At 44.4% G+C, this 25,000-nt stretch overlaps 1 protein-coding gene across 4 annotated transcripts in view; it reads left to right on the plus strand.

The window, feature by feature from the left end:
• ebf3a (EBF transcription factor 3a) overlaps positions 1-25,000 on the plus strand; it is a 49,672-nt gene that overhangs the window by 18,128 nt on the left and 6,544 nt on the right. For 2 of the 4 annotated variants that reach the window (XM_088070295.1, XM_088070297.1), the window contains exons 7-12: positions 5,559-5,640; positions 7,834-7,951; positions 14,299-14,432; positions 14,582-14,708; positions 17,311-17,399; positions 23,613-23,678. In XM_088070295.1, coding sequence (XP_087926421.1) covers positions 5,559-5,640; positions 7,834-7,951; positions 14,299-14,432; positions 14,582-14,708; positions 17,311-17,399; positions 23,613-23,678 — 616 coding nt within the window. The remainder of the gene's footprint in view (positions 1-5,558; positions 5,641-7,833; positions 7,952-14,298; positions 14,433-14,581; positions 14,709-17,310; positions 17,400-23,612; positions 23,679-25,000) is intronic. The other 2 variants (XM_088070296.1, XM_088070298.1) reach the window with 1 other exon arrangement.

A 25,000-nucleotide genomic window follows, 5' to 3' on the forward strand; every position in this document is an offset into this window, starting at 1 on the left:
ACCGTCCTTCTGTCCCTCAGTCTCAGTCTCTGTCCCACAGTCTCACTCCCTCAGTCTTTGTCCCTCAGTCTGGACGTAGAACAGTTCAGGTCCTTTTTTTGTCTCTGAAGGTTTGTCTTCACTGATAAATGGCTGTGTTCTGAAGAAGTGTGAGACATTAAGGGCACGGTCTGAGACACTGTGAGAAATTAAGGGGGACAATCTGTGTGCTGATGTAATATTTGAGACACTGTGAGATATTAAGGGGGACAGTGTGGGACGGCCGGTCTGTGTCCTGATGGGACGAAACAGGACGTACAGTGCAGTTATTGATTCTGACGGGGACATCACTGGACAGATGTCTCTGGTCCTCTGTCAGCTGCTTAATCAATTAACAGGCTGCTGCTAATTGACAGTTATCATTAATTATCTCTGACGGCTCTAATTAGTATTTAAATCTGTTCGTTAAGGCGGGAACGTCATTACCATCCAAAACAAGCCAACACTTCATTTAATCATGTTTGTTTATTTCTCTTTTAACTCCACCGTCAGCTGGGAACGTGTGTGTGTGTGTGTGTGTGTGTGTGTGTGTGTGTGTGTGTGTGTGTGTGTGTAAGTGTGTGTGCGTGTGGATGTCCAGAGCTGAAACAAAGAAAGAAATGCCTCAGCATCATTTTTGTTTTCCATCTTAGTGAAGACATGTCCACATTATGAGGACATGTCCTCACAATGGAGACATGTCGTCATTATGAGGTTTTTAGGGTTTAAGGGTTTTTAGGGTTTAAGGGTTTTTGGGGGATTTTTTGCGAGTTAATAACTGCAGATTTATCAAAGCGATTGACCTCAGATTCTCTGCAGTGATCCATTAATTAAATTTGGGTTGATTCCTGAACTTGAGACGGAGAGAAGCAGCAGTTGTTGGCAGCCGTTTGCTGATAATATTTTAAATGGGGGAGAAAAAACTTTTTAAAAGGTTTTAAACATTTTTAAAGATATTAGTCAGCATCAGATATGTGAGGAAGAAAATACCAAAAACAAGCACATCAAGCACATCAAGCAAGAGAAAGAGATCATGAAAGAGGTAATTGCTGTTTTATTTGATGAGTTATTTCTTATTTTATTTATCAGTGTTGTTTCCTGCAAACAGTTGAGCATCTTCACAGACGCCTTCAATGAGGACAAATGAACCGAGTCAACTGATCAGAGATCACTGACAGAGACACTCGCTACAAGATCACAATCAGTCCTGATGAAACGTCTGAAAAAAAGCTCCGAGTCAAACTGACGGACTAACGGAATTAATTAAACTGTCGATCTCAACGTCTTTTCTGCCACAAAAACGGTCAAACTCAAAGACACCAAAATCAAACTGCTGCTCCGGAAGGCCTCTCGGTTCAGACGAGCCATTTCGTGCAACATTTTGTCTTTAATTTACCAGCAGATGAAGAAATGAGACAGAAAGTTAGTTTATGACTCAGAGTTTCACCTCTTTGATTTCTCAGCTTTTTAACTTTAAAAATCACACAGAAAAAACACAAAAAAACATCTGCTTTAAAGTGAAGACTGACCTGAAACCAGCCGAGGCTCAGATTAACTCACAGCTCCAAAACGCACACATTATACACACACGCATTACACACATTATACACACAGACATTACACACACATTATACACACATGCATTACACACACATTATATACACACACACACACACACTCTGTGTCAGTGTGTCAGTACATTATACCGTCAGTATAATTCGTCCTCACAGTGCGACTACATTTTCTACCTCATAGAGCATATTAACTCCTGCGCAGTGTGTTCTCACTGTGTGTGTGTGTGTGTGTGTGTGTGTGTGTGTGTGTGAGAGTGAGTGAGACTTCCATTCTTCCTGGAGATAAATTTGTGATGCATCCTAATTTCCTGCTCGTAAATATGAGCAGTAATAGAGTGTGTGTGTGTGTGTGTGTGTGTGTGTGTGTGTGTGTGTGTGTGTGTGTGTGTGTGTGTGTGTGTGTCGGGTCTTCCCTGCTTATCACATAACAAATTGAAAGCTTAATCTGTCCTGCGTGTAGATTTACGACCACGATCGCTCCTCGCTCAGAGGAGAAAATAGATACAAGGAGGAGACAAAGGAGGGAGGAAACAAGGGAGGAGGAGACAAGAGAGGACAGAGGAGGAGACAAGAGGAGGACAGAGGAGGAGACAAGAGGAAGACAGAGGAGGAGACAAGAGGAGGACAGGAGGACAGAGAAAGTAGAGGAAGAGATGAGGAAGAGCAGAGGAGGAGCAGTGAAAGGAGGTGAAGAGGAGAGTGTAGATAAGTTGAGTGTGTGTCTGCAGATAAGGAGGCGATCAGCTGCTGATGCTGGGTGGTTACCACGGTGATAAGACAGAGCAGCTGATCGGAGGTCAGAGGTTGCAGAGAGATTTGAACACAGTGAATGTTTGCAGTCTGACCTGAGATCAGAGGATTCAAGTCGCTGCTGATTGGCTGATCTGTTTACAGAGCAGCTGTTCAGTGTGTGTGTGTGTGTGTGTGTGTGTGTGTGTGTGTGTGTGTGTGTGTGTGTTGGTGTCAGCACTTTGTCCTTCTGTAGGCTCATTAGAGACAAGCAGCAAGGAATGCTGGGTAATCAATACTGCAGAGACCCTCAGAGACCAAAACTCCGCTGGAGAGCCAGTTCGCTCTTTTTCTGTCCTTGTGTGTGTGTGTGTGTGTGTGTGTGTTTACAACCTGTTACCATGGAAACCTCTGTGATGTTGTATACTGTAGATGCTGCATGGCTTCACACAGACAGCTGCTGTCCCAGTGTCCCAGTGTCTGTCCCTGTGAGGATGTCCTAGTGAATCAGTGCCGGAGCAGCAGGTGGAGTCACCTGACTCTGTTTACAACCACAAACAACAACTGAGAGCCAATCAGATCACCCCAACAGACAGTTTACCAAAATATGAGCTGACAAATCTGCTGCCGAGGTTTGAGGCTGCAGCTGTCGTCTCTGTTCTTTGTCGTCTCTCCTTCATCCCTCCATCTCTCCTGGGAGAGGACGACAGGAGGACAGAGAGACAAAAGCTCCTCTCTCTCTGTCTGTTTAAAGGCAAGAACATCACGCCATTATTCCTCCTCTCTGCTCTGGAGAAAAGGAGGACAGAGTGTCTCTGCTTTAGGTCCACAGCACAGGTAGAAACAGCGCTGAGACAATGTCTGTTTAAAGGGACAGCTGACAGGACAGACCGTGGACTGAGTGTGTGGTGAGACTTTTGTGTCCAAAATGATTAAAAACATTTCAGACGGAGAAGCATGATATCATTTTAGAACCTCATATCATTTGCATATCAACTCTCTTTATTATCATTTGAACACTTTTGTTTATATGAAACAAGGGAACAGAAGGAGATCCAGGATAGAACCTTGAGGAACTTCTTTCCTATATTTATAAACCAAACCGTAGATCCACCTGGGGTTCCTTAGGGCCCTGGATGTTGTGGGGCTGTCATGGTTGACACGACTCTACAACATTGCATGGATAATGGGGGCAGTGCCTAACTACAGGGGGATCACACTCCTCAACCTCCTTGGTAAGGTCTATTCAGGGATACTGGAGAGGAGGGTCAACCGGACAGTCGAACCTCAGATTCAGGAGGAGCATTGCGGTTTTCATCCTGGTCGTGGAACTGTGGACCAGCTCTGGACCCTTGGCAGGGTCCTTGAGGGTGCATTGGAGTTTGCCCAACCAGTCCACATGTGTTTTGTGGACTTGGAGAAGGCATTTGACCGTGTCCCTCGGGGAGTCCTGTGGGGGGTTCTCCGGGAATATGGGGTATCTGACCCCCTGATACGGGCTGTTCATTCCCTGCATGACCAGTGCTAGAGCTTGGTCCACATTGCTGGCAGTAAATCGAACTCGTTTCCAGTGAGGGTTGGACTCTGCCAGAGCTGCCCTTTGTCACCCATTCTGTTCATAACTTTTATGGACAGAATTTTTAGGCGCAGCCAGGGTGTTGAGGGGGTCTGGTTTGGTGACCTCAGGATTGGGTCGCTGCTTTTTGCAGATGATGTGGTCCTGTTGGCTTCATCAGGCCGTGACCTCCAGCTCTCACTGGATCGGTTTGCAGCCGAGTGTGAAGCGGCCGGGATGAGAATCAGCACCTCCAAGTCCATGGTTCTCAGCCAGAAAAGGCTGGAGTGACCCCTCCAGATCGGGGAGGAGATCCTGCCCCAAGTGGAGGAGTTTAAGTACCTTGGGGTCTTGTTCACGAGTGAGGGAAGGATGGAGCGGGAGATCGACAGGCGGATCGGTGCGGCGTCTGCAGTATTGCGGACTCTGCACCGATTTCTCGTGGTGAAGAGGGAGCTGAGCCGAAAGGCAAAGCTCTCGATTTACCGGTCGATCTTCGTTCCTACCCTCACCTACGGTCACGAGCTTTGGGTAGTGACCGAAAGAACAAGATCGCAGGTACAAGCGGCCGAAATGAGCTTCCTCTGTAGGGTGGCTGGGCTCTCCCTTAGAGATAGGGTGAGAAGCTCAGTCATCCGGGAGGAGCTCGGAGTAGAGCCGCTGCTCCTCCACGTTGAGAAGAACCAGATGAGGCGGCTCGGGCATCTAAATAGGATGCCTCCAGGACGCCTCCCTGGTGAGGTGTTCAGGGCACGTCCCACCAGTAGAAGGCCCCGGGGAAGACCCAGGACACGCTGGAGAGACTATGTCTCACAGCTGGCCTGGGAACGCCTCGGGGTCCCCCGGGAAGAGCTGGACGAAGTGGCCGGGGAGAGGGAAGTCTGGGCTTCCCTGCTTAGGCTGCTGCCCCCACGACCCAACCCAGGATAAGCAGTAGAAAATGGATGGATGGATGGATAAATCTCATAAACTAAATGTTTTCCGATATTAGATACAGAGAGCTGTGAAGAACAGTAACTGTTAGTTTGTAGCTTACTGCTAAAACAAATTTAACTTTAATTTAGTTTATCTTTAACAACATTTAAGGAGTTTTTATTCTCATCAAAAGAACATGGTATCATCTGCATATCAACTCACTTTATCATAATTTTAACACGTTATAATGTTTATATGAAATTAGAGAACAGAAGGGGATCCAGGATAGAATCCTGAGGAACTCCTTAACTTTATTTATAAAGCATACTGATACTTATACTACTGTTAATTCTGCTGCCAGTACTGCAGATACTACAAAGACTACAAGTACAACAAGTGCTCTGAATTGTGTTGTTGCTGCCTTTTATTGAAGTAAATCTGTGCCTTTTAAATAAACTGCAGCTGCACTGTAACATGTACTCATACTGTGTGTGTGTGTGTGTCTGTGTGTGTGTGTGTATGTGTGTGTGTCTGTGTCTGTCTGTGTGTGTGTCTGTGTGTGTGTGTGTGTGTGTCTGTCTGTGTGTGTGTGTGTGTGTGTGTCTGTCTGTGTGTGTGTGTGTGTCTGTGTCTGTCTGTGTGTGTGTGTGTGTGTGTGTGTGTGTGTGTGTGTCTGTGTCTGTGTCTGTCTGTGTGTGTGTGTGTGTGTCTGTGTCTGTCTGTGTGTGTGTGTGTGTGTGTGTGTGTGTGCGTGTGTCTCTGTGCAGGTTCTTCCTCAAGTTCTTCCTGAAGTGTAACCAGAACTGTCTGAAGAACGCTGGAAACCCACGAGACATGAGGAGGTTCCAGGTAACGCACACACACACACACACACACGTACACACACACACACACACACACACACACACACACACACACACAAACACACACACACGCACACACACACACACACACACAGACACACACACACACACATATGTATACAAAAATATGAATTCATTTCCCCAAAGGGCAGGACGTGGCTTTGGAGGACCTGCTTTACCCATAATGCATTGCAGCGGGGCAGCCCGAGACTTATTGCTTTGCAGATAGAATATGAGAGGTCAGCAGGGAACTTAAGCTCTGTGTCTGTCTCTCTGTCCGTCTCTCTGTCCGTCTGTCCATTCGCTCACTGTCCTTTATTTTCTTAAACATGTGGACAGTTTGTGTTTGTGCTCCAACACGAAGCATCTTTTGTTCCCTGGAAATTTAAAATATTCAATCTAATTTAACTTGTGCTTTTAAATTAATCTGAGTTTAAATTTGAGTGCATTAAATATACGTGAAAAACGTCCAGTTTCAGCAGAAGCTCTCTGGAAAGAAATTTAAGTCATTTCACAGAACATGACAATAAGCAGATAATGAATCCATATTTACTTCATTTAAAAGGGAGCAGTTGTTCTCTAATAGAAAATGTCCTTAAATGCTGAGTCGGTCCTAATTTGTTCTGTCATTATTATTCCAGAAAACTTTAAAGAGATCCTGAGGAAATAACAGAGCCGAAAGATTATGTTCATGAAATGATTACATTGTTGCATTAGTGTTTGGATATTATTTTAGTTCAGTTCATTTGCAGATTTCAGCTTCAGTTTTCTCAGTCTTCACATGAGATCATTCATTCGTGAATGATTTCGGAGCTTTACTGTGTTTAAATCTGGTTGATGTTCGGAGTCTTTTTGTCTCTGAGAGGCTGCTGACCTCCAGAGTCTCAGATTGACAGGCTCCTGCTGAGATTAATATCAAACGCACCCTCCACAACCAGCGCTCCTTCATTCATCAGCCAATTAACAACCAGAGCCAGCCAACAGCTGATCAACCACCAAACACTGTGATTGACCCTCTGATCATTGATCCTAACAACCGACTGACCACCTGAAGGGTTATTACGTTAGACTGCAGGAGGAGGAGACATGCTGGACAAGATTCTCCTCCTCTCTGTCTCCACGTGTCTGCTGTCACACACACACACACACACACACACACACACACACACAGTAACACACACCCTGGTGGTCTCTCTCCACGCTGCCCTGGCGAGCTGACAGGACGTTGAGTTAAAGCAGAGAGAGAGAGAGGACAGGGCAAGCGAGCAGCACAGAGCATGAGGAGAGAGAGAGACAGGTGAAGTCAGGTGAAGCCTCCAGACGTGTCTGTGGTTGTCGTGGCGACAGCAGGGTGAAAGATGTGCTGGTTAGTCGCTGTGGTGGCGGAGAAGACACCTCGACTCACTTTCTGTGCGACCTTCTGCTCCGCCTCCATGGACCAACAGCAACCAGCCGCAGGATGATGAACGGCCCGCCGAGGGGCGTGACATCACACAGGGGGCGGGGCCACAGTGGACGGCAGCACACTAAGAATGCACATAATTTAACATTCAAATATTGTTATTTATCTAGTTTTTTTAATGAAAATAAACTCAAAAGTTACATTAACTAAGAACTTTTTTGCATCATTTTATTTTGTCTATTTTACTATTGTGGTGCTTTATTTTTACTTAGTGAGAACATTTTAAATGATTTACTTTATTAATTTATTAATCTGTATTGTGCACCAAGGGAAGTTTGTAATTTTGTTTCTAGTTTTGCTATTTTTTAAAATACCTTGTTAGTTGGCTGTTCGTAGTTTTACATGAAAGTGTAATGTCAACAGTGCACTGACTTTCTTTCATTTCTTTGTGTCAAAGAGTTCATCTGTTACTCAATTTTAGTTCAGTCCAGTTTAATATCAATGATCAAGTATTTAACATTTTCAAAAACACACATTTGAAAACAATATTTTAGAAGTTACGCATCAAACTAAGCTAATATTTTATTTTTTATGGTGTTCTGATCTATTCTTGCATCCATCAGAAACATTTGTTCAAAAATCCTCTTTCAGTCACGTTGTCATCAAAGTCGAATTACAGTGAGAATCCAGTTCTCTGAATCAGAACTGTTTCTTAGTTTTGAGCTCTCTGCTCAGTTTTTCTGTAAATTTTGAATAAAGTTTTTTGTGTGTTTGTAGGTGGTGGTGTCCACAACGGTGAACGTGGACGGTCACGTCCTCGCCGTCTCTGACAACATGTTTGTACACAATAACTCCAAACATGGCCGCCGCGCCCGGAGGCTGGACCCGTCTGAAGGTACGCAGGTCTTATATGTTTACATGTGAATCGATCAGAGGCTGCAGCTCCTCTACAGTCCACCGGGCAGCGCTGTGACAAAACTGTGAAAATCCACAAACACTCAAGAAATGTCAAATGAAAAGTGGATCCAGTGCAGAACCCTGAGGAACGCCATGTTTTATTTAGCTCAGAGGGTGAAAAGTTAATCTCAGGTCCTGTTAGCAGCTGCTACTGAAATCTGTTGACCTGCTGCTCCGTCTGTGTCGAGAGTGTGCTCCGCTGCTCTGTCTGTGACCAGAGTACCCTCTGCTGTTCTGTTTATATCCAGAGTGTGCTCTGCTGCTCTGTTTATATCCAGAGTGTGCTCCGCTGCTCTGTCTGTGACCAGAGTACCCTCTGCTGCTCCGTCTGTGTCGAGAGTGTGCTCCGCTGCTCTGTCTGTGACCAGAGTACCCTCTGCTGCTCTGTTTATATCCAGAGTGTGCTCTGCTGCTCCGTCTGTGTCCGAAGTACGCTCTGCTGCTCTGACATTGCAGTCAATAACAGAACAGTATGTCTGTTCTGGCAGCGGCAGATGTTTTTATTTGGATGGAAATTTGGTGTTGTCACCAAATGTCCTGCACTGATGAGGACTTCCTTCTCAGGGATACATCAGGACAGTGTTAGTGTTGACACTACAGAAGACGTGGTCAAATGTGTCCCCACTGTCCTCAGCAGGTAGTCTGACTGATTGGATCTGTCTGAGTCTTTATGTCGACGTGTGATCTGATCATCGCGTCAAAGGCTACAGGAAACAGTTTGAGTCGGCTGGTCGTCTCCTGATGAAACATATTGATTGTTGACATTCTGTCTCTGATTGGACAGACTGATGTGTGTGTGTCCACGCTGTGTCTCCGCTGTCAGAGTCTCATCAGAGCAGATGAACTAACATGTTAACATGTCAGAAACATGTGATCAGCTCAGAGTAAGGACCAAAAACAGCCGAGTGATTCACTCTGTTAAGAGGAGCTGCCCTAGTGGATTGTGGGTATGAAGACCAGACGCCTCACCGTCCCCCGAGAGTACCGAGAGTGTGTGTGTGTGTGTGTGTGTGTGTGTGTGTGTGTGTGTGTGTGTGTGCGTGCGTGTGCAGGCCGTTCAACCTATTTAATTGCCCTCCTAATTAAAGATGGTAACCATGGAAACCAGCCCTCCCAATCAGAGAGCAGCAGAGTCCCGTGGGTTTGAATCCCTCTCTCAGTTTTCTGTTTCTTCTTCTTCCTCTGGAGTTACTGAGCTCAGCTCCTCAGTTTGTGATTCAGTCAGACGTGATGAATCTTTGCTGTGTCTCAAATCTGTTCGTACACTAACGTGTGTGCTATGAACTGTGTACTTGGTGTACTGTGAACTGTGTACTTAGTGCAGTGGATGAATTCAAATGTGGCCGTTGCCGAGTAACAGAAAGCGTGGACCATAAATTAAAACATTTGATGGTCAGAAAATATTGGCCTGCTTTGTCTGCTCACTGGAGTTCTTCTGGACTTATTTAGCGTGTTAAAACTAACACGTCTCACGGCGTGTTTTTATTCCTCTGAGTTTCGGCATCTCCCTCAGAGTTACTGACTGCTGACACCTCCTGTGAATATTTACGACTCGTCATGAATCTGAAACCTGAACGTCCTTCAGTGAAGACACAGTTTAACATAAACATCAAACATGCAGCTCACGCCACCGCACATGAAACGCCACATGATGATAATATGTAACATTCGTGTTATTGTTTCCGAATTAAGACAGAATGAACCTGAAACAGCCTGATGGCTTCTATAACAGCAGAACAGCCACAGTGCCAGTACACATGTGTTTGTTCACCGCCGCATTCGGCCGACATTTCTCACGTATGACGTGTTTGTGTTTCCGACATTCAATGTTTGGACTGGTACATCTGGGTTCTCACTTTCCCACCACATCAGCTTTGGTTCTTGAATCGGTTCTCGTCAGAATTCTTGGTTCTCTCTGGAGAATTCGTCACATTTCCTTCAGTTACCAGTAGAATTTTTTTTTTAAAGATTATTTTTTGGCATTTTAGCCTTTATTAGATAGGACAGATCAGTAGTCTGAAAGGGAGAGAGAGACAGGAGAAGGCGAACCCGAGGCCCTGCAGCAAGGACACTTCCTTCATTCATGGGGCGCCTGCTTTATCCACTCAGCCACCGGACGCCCCAGTAGAACTATTTTAACCGAGGGCATTACACAGCATCACACTGACCTCCTGCAAACTTTTGTTCTGTGATAATAGATTTTACCCCCAAAATAATAATGAACCAACTATTAAAGACGACTGCATGAACTGTGATGATTTCTAACTTTGCTTCTCCGTCCTCTCTCATCTCAGCCTGCAGAACATGACACACAGTACGACCACCGATGTTGTCGCGCTTCACTCCTCAGCTCCAGAAAAACCTGTTTGTTTTGGTTGTGTTTGTTCAGGACCAACATGTCAGGTTCTGAACCAGTTTATGTTTGGTTGAATTGCTCTGAACGGTTTAAAAAAATGAAACCAGTTCCATGTTGGTGTAAAAGTAGTGATAGTGACCGGCAGCGTTCCATTTTTCTCAGTGTGAACGCACCCGTACACTCAAATGATCGAGTGTGAGAGCAGAAGTATCTGATTACAGTGAGCACACTGCCGTGTTTACACCTGACACAGTAAAAACCACTCAGCTCCGTTCTGACCTGAACGACTCGTGACTTTTAACTCGACCGGATTTCCTCCACGAGATCGAACATTCAAAAGAAGAGGTCGCTGACTGCATGTTTACAGACGAACCTCAGGTCGTCACGGTTACACAGAAAAACAGTCAATCTACAAATGAAATATAAAAAAATATAACTGCTGTAGAACACAGGAGAACACAGGAGAATACAGGAGAATACAGGATAATACAGGAGAACACAGGAGAATACAGGGGAACACAGGAGAATACAGGAGAATACAGGAGAACACAGGAGAATACAGGGGAACACAGGAGAATACAGGAGAATACAGGAGAACACAGGAGAATACAGGAGAATACAGGAGAACACAGGAGAATACAGGAGAATACAGGGGAACACAGGAGAATACAGGAGAATACAGGAGAACACAGGAGAATACAGGGGAACACAGGAGAAGACAGGAGAATACAGGGGAACACAGGAGAATACAGGAGAATACAGGGGAACACAGGAGAATACAGGAGAATACAGGGGAACACAGGAGAATACAGGAGAATACAGGGGAATACAGGAGAATACAGGGGAACACAGGAGAATACAGGAGAATACAGGAGAACACAGGAGAATACAGGAGAATACAGGGGAACACAGGAGAATACAGGAGAATACAGGAGAACACAGGAGAATACAGGAGAATACAGGAGAACACAGGAGAATACAGGGGAACACAGGAGAATACAGGAGAATACAGGGGAACACAGGAGAATACAAGAGAATACAGGGGAATACAGGAGAATACAGGGGAACACAGGAGAACACAGGAGAACACAGCAGAACACAGGAGAATACAGGAGAATACAGGATAATACAGGGGAACACAGGAGAATACAGCAGAACACAGGGGAACACAGGAGCATACAGGGGAACACAGGGGAACACAGGAGAATACAGGGGAACACAGGAGAAGACAGGAGAATACAGGGGAACACAGGAGAATACAGGAGAATACAGGGGAACACAGGAGAATACAGGAGAATACAGGGGAACACAGGAGAATACAGGAGAATACAGGGGAACACAGGAGCATACAGGAGAATACAGGAGACACAGGAGAATACAGGAGAATACAGGAGAACACAGGAGAATACAGGAGAATACAGGAGAACACAGGAGAACACAGGAGAATACAGGGGAACACAGGAGAATACAGGAGAATACAGGGGAACACAGGATAATACAGGGGAACACAGGAGAACACAGGAGAATACAGGGGAACACAGGATAATACAGGGGAACACAGGAGAACACAGCAGAACACAGCAGAACACAGAAGAATACAGAAGAATACAGGAGAACACAGGAGAATACAGGGGAACACAGGATAATACAGGGGAACACAGGAGAACACAGGAGAACACAGGAGAACACAGGAGAACACAGGAGAACACAGCAGAACACAGCAGAACACAGAAGAATACAGGAGAACACAGGAGAATACAGGGGAACACAGGAGAACACAGCAGAACACAGGAGAACACAGCAGAACACAGGAGAACACAGCAGAACACAGGAGAACACAGGATAATACAGGGGAACACAGGAGAACACAGGAGAACACAGCAGAACACAGGAGAACACAGCAGAACACAGGAGAACACAGGAGAACACAGGAGAACACAGCAGAACACAGGAGAATACAGGAGAATACAGGATAATACAGGGGAACACAGGAGAATACAGCAGAACACAGGAGAATACAGCAGAACACAGAAGAATACAGGAGAACACAGCACAACACAGGAGAACACAGGAGAACACAGGATAATACAGGGGAACACAGGAGAATACAGGGGAACACAGGAGAACACAGGAGAACACAGCAGAACACAGAATACAGGAGAACACAGCACAACACAGGAGAACACAGCAGAACACAGGAGAACACAGGAGAACACAGCAGAACACAAGAGAATACAGGAGAACACAGCAGAACACAGGAGAACACAGGGGAACACAGGAGAACACAGAAGAATACAGCAGAACACAGCACAACACAGGAGAACACAGCAGAACACAGGAGAACACAGCAGAACACAGGAGAACACAGGAGAACACAGCACAACACAGGAGAACACAGCAGAACACAGGAGAACACAGGAGAACACAGGAGAACAGGAGAACACAGGAGAACACAGCAGAACACAGGGGAACACAGGGGAACACAGGAGAACACAGAAGAATACAGCAGAACACAGCACAACACAGGAGAACACAGGAGAACACAGCAGAACACAGGAGAACACAGGAGAACACAGCACAACACAGGAGAACACAGCAGAACACAGGGGAACACAGAAGAACACAGGAGAACAGGAGAACACAGCAGAACAGAGGAGAACACAGGGGAACACAGGAGAACACAGGAGAACACAGCAGAACAGAGGAGAACACAGGGGAACACAGGAGAATACAGGAGAACACAGGAGAACAGAGGAGAACACAGGGGAACACAGGAGAACACAGGAGAACACAGGAGAACACAGGTCAGGTGCTGTAATGTCATTTCAAGTCTTCAGTGATGAGATTAGCTGCTCAGCTTCACACACACACACACACACACACACACTGCTTTCATTTCACTTTATAATTAATCTTCAGCCGCACTTGAAAGAAGAGAAAGTAGTCATTACCGGTCGAGTGTGTGTGTGTGTGTGTGTGTGTGTGTGTGTGTGTGTGAGAATGAACTAAGCTAAAGCGGATAAAAGCCATGACCCAATTAAATCACATTCCCTCTCTCTTTTCTGTGTGTGTGTGTGTGTGTGTGTGTGTGTGTGTGTGTGTGTGTGTGTGTGTGTGTGTGTGACCTTCAGTAGTAGTTTAAAGCTGACCTGTGTTTGGGGATCCTCTAACACGTCACAGTGTGAGTGACAGTCGGTATAAATAACGGACGTAGCCAGGTGTTGAGGCTGAGCCAGGTGTTGAGGCTGAACCAGGTGTTGAGGCTGAGCCAGGTGTTTAGGCTGAGCCAGGTGTTGAGGCTGAGCACTCTGCTGAAATTCTCTGTCCAGATGTCCAGAGATGTGACAGTCTGAGGATGTTAAAGTTCAGTTTTATTTTTGAAAATGTTTGTAAATGTTTAAAAAGCATTTGTGAAGCATTCTGTGGAAACGTTGGGTTTTTGAATGAGCGCAGTGCAGCTGAAGGATCAGTCTGTGTGCGCCTCCTCCTCAGCAAAAGAGGCTGTCAACGGGTTTATTAAACAGGTTCAATAATCAGGTCTAATATTCGAGTTTAATGATCAGGTTTAATAATCGGGTTTATTGATCAGGTTTATTAATCAGGTTTAATGATTGGGTTTAATGATCGGGTTTAATAATCAGGTTTAATGATCGGTTTTTTATAATCAGGTTTACTTCTGCTGTAAAGTTTGAACTCGGGTGTCTGAGGGGACGGAGCCTCCAGTGGACATCAGAGGGACTGCAGTGTTTGGATTCCAGTCTTGACTTCTGAGGTGGATGATTGGGTTAAACATGATGCCTCTGCAACAAAATGCTAACATTTATTTTTACCTGTCTGTCTCTCTGTCTGTCTGTCTGTCTGTCTATCTCTGTGTCTCTGTGTCTCTGTGTTTCTGTGTCTCTGTGTCTTTGTGTCTGTCTGTGGTCCAGCAGCCACTCCCTGTATTAAAGCCATTAGTCCCAGTGAGGGCTGGACGACGGGCGGAGCGACCGTCATCCTGATTGGAGACAACTTCTTTGACGGCCTGCAGGTCGTCTTCGGCACCATGCTGGTGTGGAGCGAGGTAACACACACACACACATACACACACACACACACACACACACGATCAGTCACCATCAGTGTCTTTAAAAGCGTTCTTCCTTTGTTCTCATGTAACATTGTAGGAAAGTTTTATCGTCTCTGTGTCTCTGTCCCTGTCTCTGTGTCCAGCTGATCACCCCTCATGCTATCCGGGTTCAGACCCCACCCCGTCACATCCCCGGGGTCGTGGAGGTCACCCTGTCCTACAAGTCCAAACAGTTCTGTAAAGGAGCGCCGGGACGCTTTGTCTACACGGGTAGGACTCTGAGGCTTCCTCTGTGTCTTTATCTGTCCTTCCTGTCCTCTTGGTGGACTTGTGGTCTCAGAGTAATTACACACAATTTAAATCCCATTAACCCTCACACACACACACACACACACACACACACACACACACACAGTCTGTGGGTGTGATGTCATCAGTCACATGACCCTGGGTTTTGTACAGCAGCTGTTTGCACACCTCAGTGGTTCACCTCCACCCTGCACCGCCGTGCTCCCAGCATGCTTTGCTCCAGCAGATAACTCTTCTCCACCAACATCAGACTGGTTCTGTCCCAGTTCCAACCGATCCGAATATTTAAACCCAAAATACATCAGTTCATAAACTGAAGAGTGTTTTTCTCCCTGCTGGAAATAATGTAATGTAATCTCATTTAATCTAATGTCATGTAATCTAATTACATTTAATCTAATGTCATGTAATCCAATTACATTTAATCTAATGTCACGTGATGTAATCTAATGTAATGTGATGTAATATAATCTAATTTAATCTAATCTAATCTAATGTCAGATGTTGTGATGTAGTGTAATCTGATTTAATCTATTCTAATCTTATTTAATATAATTTATGCTAATCTAACCTAATCTAATCTAATGTGATGTAATGTAATGGCAGGAAGGTGGGGCAAATATAGTGATGACAGAATTCAGTTAAATAAAGTACAAATAAATGAATGACAAAATGACAAAATGAAAAAAACACCAGCTCATCAAATTTAACAAACACTATTGTCCCCAAATCACACCTGATCAGGATAAATCACACATTTGTAAAATTTTACACAAACAGCAAGAAAAAAGAAAATACTACGGGTCCTTGAAAACTCCTGGAAAAGACAGACATGAGGACTGTCCTCTGTATCTGTATGTCCTTTGATGTCCAGCTCTGTCCCAGACATTAAGTTCAGACACTGAAGAGACTCTGTCCATCAGGACGGACTCAGATCATCAGCTATCAGCAGGAAACCGTCTGTCAGTCGGACACAGATCAGCTGTCCGTTTGTATTATTATATTCATTCAGAAAAACACGTCGACTAAAACGTTTGTGTCCAAATCAACAAAAAAAACACCAAAAAAACTCACCCAGAAACGCCCTAACCAAAGAGCTGCTGACAACTGAAACTAATCAATGCAAGCTGATCACGTCTTTATCGACAACCTCTGAGATGTCTGGCTGTCACCACGGCAACGCACAGGCAGAACTCATTGATCAGTTTGTCTGATTCATTACAGCCAATTAACCAATTAGATAAAGACTTCACAGGAAGTTAGTGACGGTCGAGAGATCACACACACACACACACACACACACACACAGAGCTATATATGTACATATACAGACATGTCTATGTATATGTTCATACATGTACATATACATACATGTAGATGTGAAGCTGTGTGGTTCTGAGCCTTTGAGGACGTGATGAAAGACACAATGAAGATGAGTTCAGGTTTGATCCATAAAGAACATTAACAGGAGAAAAGACACACACACACACACACACACACAGGTGATAAACAACACAAGGTCACACACACACACAAACACACACACACACACACACACACACACAAACACACACACACACACACACACACACACAGCCTACTGCAGATAACACAGACATCTGGAGAGCTAACACACTCTTATAACTCCTGCTTGTTACGCCCTGTGAGCCTTCAAGGACTGAACACACACACACACACACACACACACACACACACACACATCAGCACATACACACAAACGCACACACTGTTTGTGATATATAGGAGAATCGGTCTAAAGCTTGTTAAACGCAGCTGAACCAAGACGGGATTATGATTCATGCACTTCACACACACACACACACACACACACACACACACACACACACAGTGACACACAGTGACACACACACACACTCAGCCTCTCCGTGCTCGGCTGCGTTCACTGACGCTCTGATTTATCAGCTCCCGGCCGCTTTAAACTGTAAATGATGTTCAGGAGGAAACACTGTCAGAGTCGACCAATCACAGTGCAGAGAGACTCAGACCGCCTCTGATTGGTTGGTTCTGTTTGTGTTTTAAGGTTTTTTATAAACAGGTTGTGTTTCTCATTTGTTCTCAAAACATGACTGTTCTCACAGAACTATGAGAACAATCTCTGTCTGAATGAAAACACACAAACACAACTCAAACTGAAACTCTGCAACGAACCCAGAGACACAACAGGAGCCAGTGGAACCTCCTGTAGGACACTTCAACAGACCACTAGAATCACCTGACGGACCATTAGAACCTCCTTTAGGTTCTCTTATAATCTGACAGACAAAAGTTGGGGACTTGGAGCATGTTCTGGGTGTTTTTGGAGATCAGATGAATGAAGTGTTAAGACTGCAGCTGCTGACTCTCTGATTGTTCTGATATTTAACAGAACATCAGAGAACATTCTGTGGTTCTGTCTGAGAGGAGAACTAAAACACAGAACGTGATATTTACAGTTCATAATGCGACACTGAGGGTTTTAATGACTGATTGTTAAAATGTTTAAATTTAGTTTTATAGAATCTGATCAGTTTTTCTTCTTCAGCTTTAAACGAGCCCACCATCGACTACGGCTTCCAGAGGTTACAGAAGGTCATTCCTCGCCACCCCGGAGACCCCGAGAGACTGCCCAAGGTACCACACACACACACACACACACACACACACACACACACACACACACACACACACACACAGTCAGTGATGTTTTATCCAAACACAGACAGAATAAGTGATTATTGTTGGTGTTTTTCCATCAGTCTGAGTTCTGGTTGGCTGCTCACAGTCTGATAATCATCAGCTGATTCTACTGTTTAACTTGTGTGTGTGTGTGTGTGTGTCTGTAACACACACACACACACACACACACACACACACACACACACACACACACAGTGTGTATCTTTGTAACATGCAGATATGAAGTCAGTTTCTGTCGAACCTCTGACTGTTTTTAGGTTTCTGTGAGATGCAGGTTCAGTGAAATGATGTGGAGATGTTTCTGCATGCAGAAACAGTTGTTCTGGTGTCTTTAGTGATCCGTCAGGATGTTCCAGAGTCGTGGTTCTGACCGCGCAGCACCACAGACATGCAAACACAGTGTTTTGCAGGAACTGCACTGATGTCTATATATTGATCCACAGTAAAAACAATAACAGCTGGAAGATTGACTCTTTTTGCAGCAGAAAGCTGAAGCCTCTGTCCTCTGTGTCATCTCGCCGCATGCTCGTAATGATGTCATCACTCCACGTTATGTTGGAGTGCAAAACTTCACAAAAAGGGGCAATGGCTTGAAAGCAATCTCACCTCTGCGCTCTGCTCAAAACATAATATTAACCATACCTCAAAAAATAAATCACATTCAGAGTTGAAATAACTTGTGGAGTGTTCAGAAATCTTTAGTTTTTGTCCCTGCATTTAAAGATCCAGTTGATTTAGATGTTTTTATTTTGTAAAATCTGAAGAAAAAGTTTTTTTATTTTGTTTTCGATATTTATGAAACCTTTATTTAATACTTAATTAATTATTTTAGCTTAGAGACCTCCATAACCTTTTAGTTTAGGTTTTACAGATTTTAAGGAAAAGATCTGAAGATACTCAAAGAAATGACATCACAATAAGCAAAAATACCACCGGAGGCACTGCAGAGTTCAAAGAATTAAATGAAACAGTAAGACTCTAAAAAATGTCATTTTGACTTAAATATTTTACTTTGAGCTCTCAGATGTCTGATATGTTTTTTAATTAAGATGTTTGTGTCCATGTGAGCAGCTGAGTGTGTGGAGGAGACGTGAACAGACATTATCAGCAATTATTCATGATGTGGACACACGGAGACATTGTTGAGATGTGTAGCGACACAGTGACATCAGACGTGGTTTGACGATACGTTGTACCGGCTGAAGCTCGTGTGGATGAAGCCGTCACTCTCAGCTGTCCACATAGTTTTGGCCGTGCAGTGTTTGGTGGTGAACAAACAGCGGAGCTGAAGTGGGGCTGCTGTGATGTGAGCTGACATGCTGTTAGCTCCGTAATGAAAACCACATCCCAGCACGTCTTTAATAATTCATCTGTAATGGTTTTATTCAATTACCCATGCTGCCTTGTTCTTGGCGTGCTGCGGAGCAACCGTCAACTGCAGGAACTCTTAATAACGTGATGTCAGAGCGCAGCAGACATGAAGCAGCTTTATTGATCTGGAGAGGACTCTGTGATAACCTCCGAAACCTGCTTCAGTTTCCAGGTTTTTACCGTCAGATCATTAAACAGATAAAGACTTTACTCTGACTGACACATTAACCCTTTAGGGACTGTTTTTTATTAACCCTTTAGTGTCTGTTTGTCTCATTTTAGTCTCTTTCCTTCTTCCTGTTGTGATAACTGTGTGTGTGTTGGTGCATGTGTCCTAAATGTAGTCCAGATTGTGTATTTGAGTGTAATCAGTGAATTTGCAGCTCAGCTCCTACAATAAGTCTAAAATACACTGTGGAAACTAAATAGTTACATTCAGACTGTTCAGGTCCAAAAATGCTCCATTGAAACCCATTCAAACTGACATTTTTGATCCCACAGCCATCAGAGCAGAAAAACAGGACTTGTATTATTTCTGGGTGTCATTCTGGGCTTTTGACTCTGAATTTGTCATTTTGACTATTTTCCACCTGATGAGGTCATTTTGACCATATTTGGCATATGGAGGAAATACATGCTATTTCCACTAGGTGACCTGTCACAGTCAATGTAGCTGCTGATCACTGACATATCCCAGACTGTCAGCAGCTACACTCACACACTGACATATCCCAGACTGTCAGCAGCTACACTCACACACTGACATATCCCAGACTGTCAGCAGCTACACTCACACACTGACATATCCCAGACTGTCAGCAGCTACACTCACACACTGACATATCCCAGACTGTCAGCAGCTACACTCACACACTGACATATCCCAGACTGTCAGCAGCTACACTTACACACTGACATATCCCAGACTGTCAGCAGCTACACTCACACACTGAGCACGGAGGAGACTCAACATCATTCACTGTCTTGTGTTTTGTTTTGTTTTGTTTTTTAATCTAAAACCATCATGGCATCATGACAAAAACCTGGGATTTATTCTGAAAATTAATTAATATTTGATATTTAAGATTAGGACTGATGTTCGTTAAAACATTAACTCAATGAAAGTAGAAAATCATATTAATGCATAATATTATTCAAAGCTGAAGTGGTACTAAAGTGGTATGAGAGTGTAAACCACTCCATTATTTCCTATTTTTGGTTCTAAACTTTTAAATCAGCTGGACAAGAAATTTTAAAAATGTTCAAAATCAAAAACAGTTTAAATGTCTAATGAAGACCCTGTATACCACGTATACCCTCTCTAAGGTCCTCCTAAACCACATACACCAACTCTAAAGGTCCTCTGATTGACTTTCAGAGTGACCAATCAGCAGACCTGAGCGGTGACAACATGCAGACTCTATTTTAAAGTTGTTTCTATGTAAATGAACTGAAACAACTTTCATCACTGTTAGCTAACGTCTCTCACACACACACACACACACACACACAGAGGAAAGAGCATTAAATTGTACAAACACACACACATACAAGAGATGAATGAATAAAAGGTAAACCTGTGTATGTGTGTGTGTGTGTGTGTGTGTGTGTGTGTGTGTGTGTGTAAAGCCCATTGGCAAACAGGGAGGTTGAAACAGTCAAATCAGGTAATCAGCGAGTGCAGCCATGTGGCAAGAAAGGAGATTGGCGCGTGCGTGCACACACACACTCACACTCACACAAACACACACACACACACACACACACACACACACACACACACACACACACACACACCACACACACACACATTATCAGTCTTTCTCTTATCAGATTTATAAAGAGAAATAACTTGTTTCTGTTTTTGCTGTTTGGTGGTGACGTCTGTTTTTCTGTTGGCCTCCAGAACAAAAGTCAGAGACTCAATTTCTCTGGGAATCCATCAGATTTTTAAGAGACACTGAATCTAAAAACCAAAGACGACAGTAGCAGCCAGCTCCCCCAAAAATGTTGCTTCAACATGTGCAAAGAGAAAAGCAGATTAAAATGAGTATTAAACATAAAATAATGCAGAAGTTAAAGTATAGAATAAAACTGAACTAGAAGTCAAGTTTGAAGGTTTAAGAACAAGTCAATAAATACATTTCGAGCTGTGAAAAGTCACCTCATCATTTCATCTGTCGTTGTGAGGACCACTACAGGGAATAATGTGTTCATTTTACTGAGCTTTATTGATCCTAAGACAGACATGGTTGCTGCAGCTGCACAGAGACAGAAATCAGTCCAGAACATACAAGAAGTTCATTAGTATTAAAAGGAAAAATAATAATAATAATAATAATAATAGTAAGTTGAGTCAGCGTCTTTGCAGATGATCTTTTATTTATTTGATTAACTGAATGCATGTGTTTATTGGCATTGTGCCGCACCAGGATGTTATTTAGAGGCCGATCATTAGAGATTGTTCCTCTGCCGTTTAACTCTGCCGTAAACATTCATAAACAGGGATGATCAATGACTGTTATTGACAGGTGATGTCAATGTTATTGTTTACAGCTGCTGACACATATGTTACATGTCACACTAGAGGCTGTTGTTTTAAACCTCTTTAGTTTCTGTGATGCTGGCATGCTGTCTAAAATCACACTCTGCAGACACATGATGCTGTTGTTTGGTTCTGTGTAAAAAAAATATTTGTTTTGTCTAAATTGTTATTTTTAAATTAATATTATTATTATTTTATTCATGATGTCAAGCTTATTAAGATTCATTTCCTGCTGCTGAGGGTTAAAGACAGAATCTGTGTGTGTGCGTGTGTGTGTGTGTGTGTGTGTGTGTGTGTGTGTGTGTGTTGGTCTTCAAAGAATAATTGGTTTCCTCCTCAGCGATGACATCGCCACTTCCAGCTCTATCGCCGTGGTAACCCCGTTAATGTATGTGTGTGTGTGTGTGTGAGAGGTGCTTGTCATCTCGCTGCGTAACAATGAAACACTTGTAATAATAATAAGGCTTTCATTTGTCACAGCGTGTGTGTGTGTATGTGTGTGTGTGTGAGAATAAATCTCTCAAGCTGAGACTCACTTGAACGTCGCTCTACATAAACGAGCAGATTAAAGACGATCGCCAGCTGAACACTACTTCACAGAAATGACTTCCTCTCACAGTGTGTCTGTGTGTGCGTGTGTGTGTGTGTGTGTGTGTGTGTGAGAGTGTGTGAGAGTGTGAGTGTGTCTGTTAGTGAACTGTGTGTTTAAAAACGGTTGTAAATCAGAATCCAAAACATTTTAATTGAAGTTAGGGAGAAATGGTAAAATGAAAGTCAAAAGGTGCCAGGGAAGAGACAGATGAACAGATGAATGGATGGACAGACTGATGGGCGGATGAGGTGGTAGAGAAACGGAGTGGTGGAGAATTCATGGATGGACAAAGGAAGAGAGCAGCAAAGTGTCCGGAGTCGTCGAACAAAAAACAGAAATCAGAGCAGATTCAGCAGCTTAGATATTAAAAACTGAACTGCCAGCTTGTCAGTCTGCTCTCACTCAGTCCAACATTTAAAGACGGTGTTCTGATCTCGCCGAGGTGCCACCGCTCCAAAAACGCATCAAAAGTGCATCTGAAAGCAGCTGGAGCGGCTGTGGGCGGGGCTGTGGGCGGGGCGGAGAGGCTGCTGATGCTCAGCAGGTGGATGCAGGTGTTTGCGCTGCAGTTTCATGAGGACGCAGAGCCAAAATTAATTTCTCGTCCGTGTTTCTGCCATCGCCCCGGCAGCAGAACAGAAAGTACGGTGGGAGCAGCAAAGCCTGCCTCCTGTTTGATTTTATTGGTGGCCAAAAGTGATGAGGTGTGACTCCGCCCCCCAAGCTGATGGATGGATGGATGGATGGACAGTTGGATGGATGATGGATGGATGATGGATGGAGAGTTGGATGGATGGACAGTTGGATGGATGATGGATGGAGAGTCAGATGCAGCGGCAGAGCGGTGGAGGATTGAGGGGGCGGGGTTAATTGAGGAAGTTTGTAATGAAAAGCAGCAGATTAACTGAGAGAGTGTTTAATTAAGATAAAGACTAAATGAAGCATTGTTCTGTCAACGCCTGATTACACACACACACACACACACACACACACACACACACTCTCTCTCTCTCTCTCAGAGCTGTTTGTTTGGTCAGTTTTAACACTAACGGCTCATTGAAGTGCAGTAGTTCACTGTTAAAGAGGCTCAGTGTGTGTGAGTGAGTGTGTGAGTGTGAGCGTGAGTGTGTGTGTGTGTGTGTGTGTGTGTGTGTGTGTGTGTGTGTGTGTGTGTGTGTGTGTGTGTGTGTGTGTGTGTGTGTGTGTGTGTGTGTGTGTGTGTGCCTGTGTGTGTGAGTGCGTGTGTGTGTGTGTGAGTGTGTGTGTGTGTGTGAGTGTGTGTGTGTGTGTGTGTGTGTGTGTGTGTGTGTGTGTGTGTGTGTGTGTGTGTGTGTGTGTGTGTGTGTGTGTGTGTGTGTGTGTGTGTGTGTGTGTGCGTGTGTGTGTGTGTGTGTGTGTGTGCTCTGTGAAGTGTATCTGAGCTCTGATTAGAATAAACACAGTTTAATACTGTCGGCTGTGTCAGGTCATCACACACACACACATGCGTGTGTGTTTATATGAACAAGTGATGACTGCAGTATTTGTACTCAGTAGTGTTAGTACTCTGTAGTATTTGTACTCCGTAGTATCAATACTCTGTAGTATTTGTACTCTGTAGTAAAACAGTGTCAGTACTTCCTGTGTTCTCGTGTTTCAGGAGGTGCTGTTAAAGAGAGCAGCTGACCTGGTGGAGGCGCTCTACGGGATGCCTCATAACAACCAGGTAACACCTGTTCACCTGTCCACCTGTCCATCTGTCCATCTGTCCACCTGTCCACCTGTCCACCTGTCCACCTGTCCACCTGTCCATCTGTCCACCTGTCCACCTGTCCATCTGTCCCTCTGTCCACCTGTCCACCTGTCCATCTGTCCACCTGTCCACCTGTCCATCTGTCCACCTGTCCACCTGTCCACCTGTCCACCTGTCCACCTGTCCATCTGTCCACCTGTCCACCTGTCCACCTGTCCACCTGTGCATCTGTCCACCTGTCCACCTGTCCATTTGTCCATCTGTCCATCTGTCCACCTGTCCACCTGTCCATCTGTCCACCTGTCCACCTGTCCATCTGTCCACCTGTCCATACCTGGTTACAACTTCAGAGACTTTAGTCGACAGTCTCAGAGACTTTAGTCTACAGTCTGAGACTTTAGTCCACAGTCTGAGACTTTAGTCCACAGTCAGAGACTTTAATCCACAGTCTGAGACTTAAGTCCACAGTCTCAGAGACTTTAGTCCACAGTCTGAGACTTTAGTCCACAGTCAGAGACTTTAGTCCACAGTCTGAGACTTTAGTCCACAGTCTCAGAGACTTTAGTCCACAGTCTGAGACTTTAGTCCACAGTCTCAGAGACTTTAGTCCACAGTCTCAGAGACTTTAGTCCACAGTCTGAGACTTAAGTCCACAGTCTCAGAGACTTTAGTCCACAGTCTGAGACTTTAGTCCACAGTCTGAGACTTAAGTCCACAGTCCGAGACTTTAGTCCACAGTCTGAGACTTTAGTCCACAGTCTCAGAGACTTTAGTCCACAGTCTCAGAGACTTTAGTCCACAGTCTGAGACTTTAGTCCACAGTCTCAGAGACTTTAGTCCACAGTCTGAGACTTTAGTCCACAGTCTGAGACTTAAGTCCACAGTCCGAGACTTTAGTCCACAGTCTGAGACTTTAGTCCACAGTCTCAGAGACTTTAGTCCACAGTCTCAGAGACTTTAGTCCACAGTCTGAGACTTTAGTCCACAGTCTCAGAGACTTTAGTCCACAGTCTCAGAGACTTAAGTCCACAGTCTCAGAGACTTTAGTCCACAGTCTGAGACTGAAGTCCACAGTCTCAGAGACTTTAGTCCACAGTCTGAGACTTTAGTCCACAGTCCGAGACTTTAGTCCACAGTCTGAGACTTTAGTCCACAGTCTCAGAGACTTTAGTCCACAGTCTCAGAGACTTAAGTCCACAGTCTCAGAGACTTTAGTCCACAGTCTGAGACTTAAGTCCACAGTCTCAGAGACTTTAGTCCACAGTCTGAGACTTTAGTCCACAGTCTCAGAGACT

Source organism: Plectropomus leopardus, chromosome 19 (assembly GCF_026936395.1).
Source record: "Plectropomus leopardus strain MGB_pleo_1.0 chromosome 19, ASM2693639v1, whole genome shotgun sequence".
Lineage (NCBI taxonomy): Eukaryota > Metazoa > Chordata > Actinopteri > Perciformes > Serranidae > Plectropomus > Plectropomus leopardus.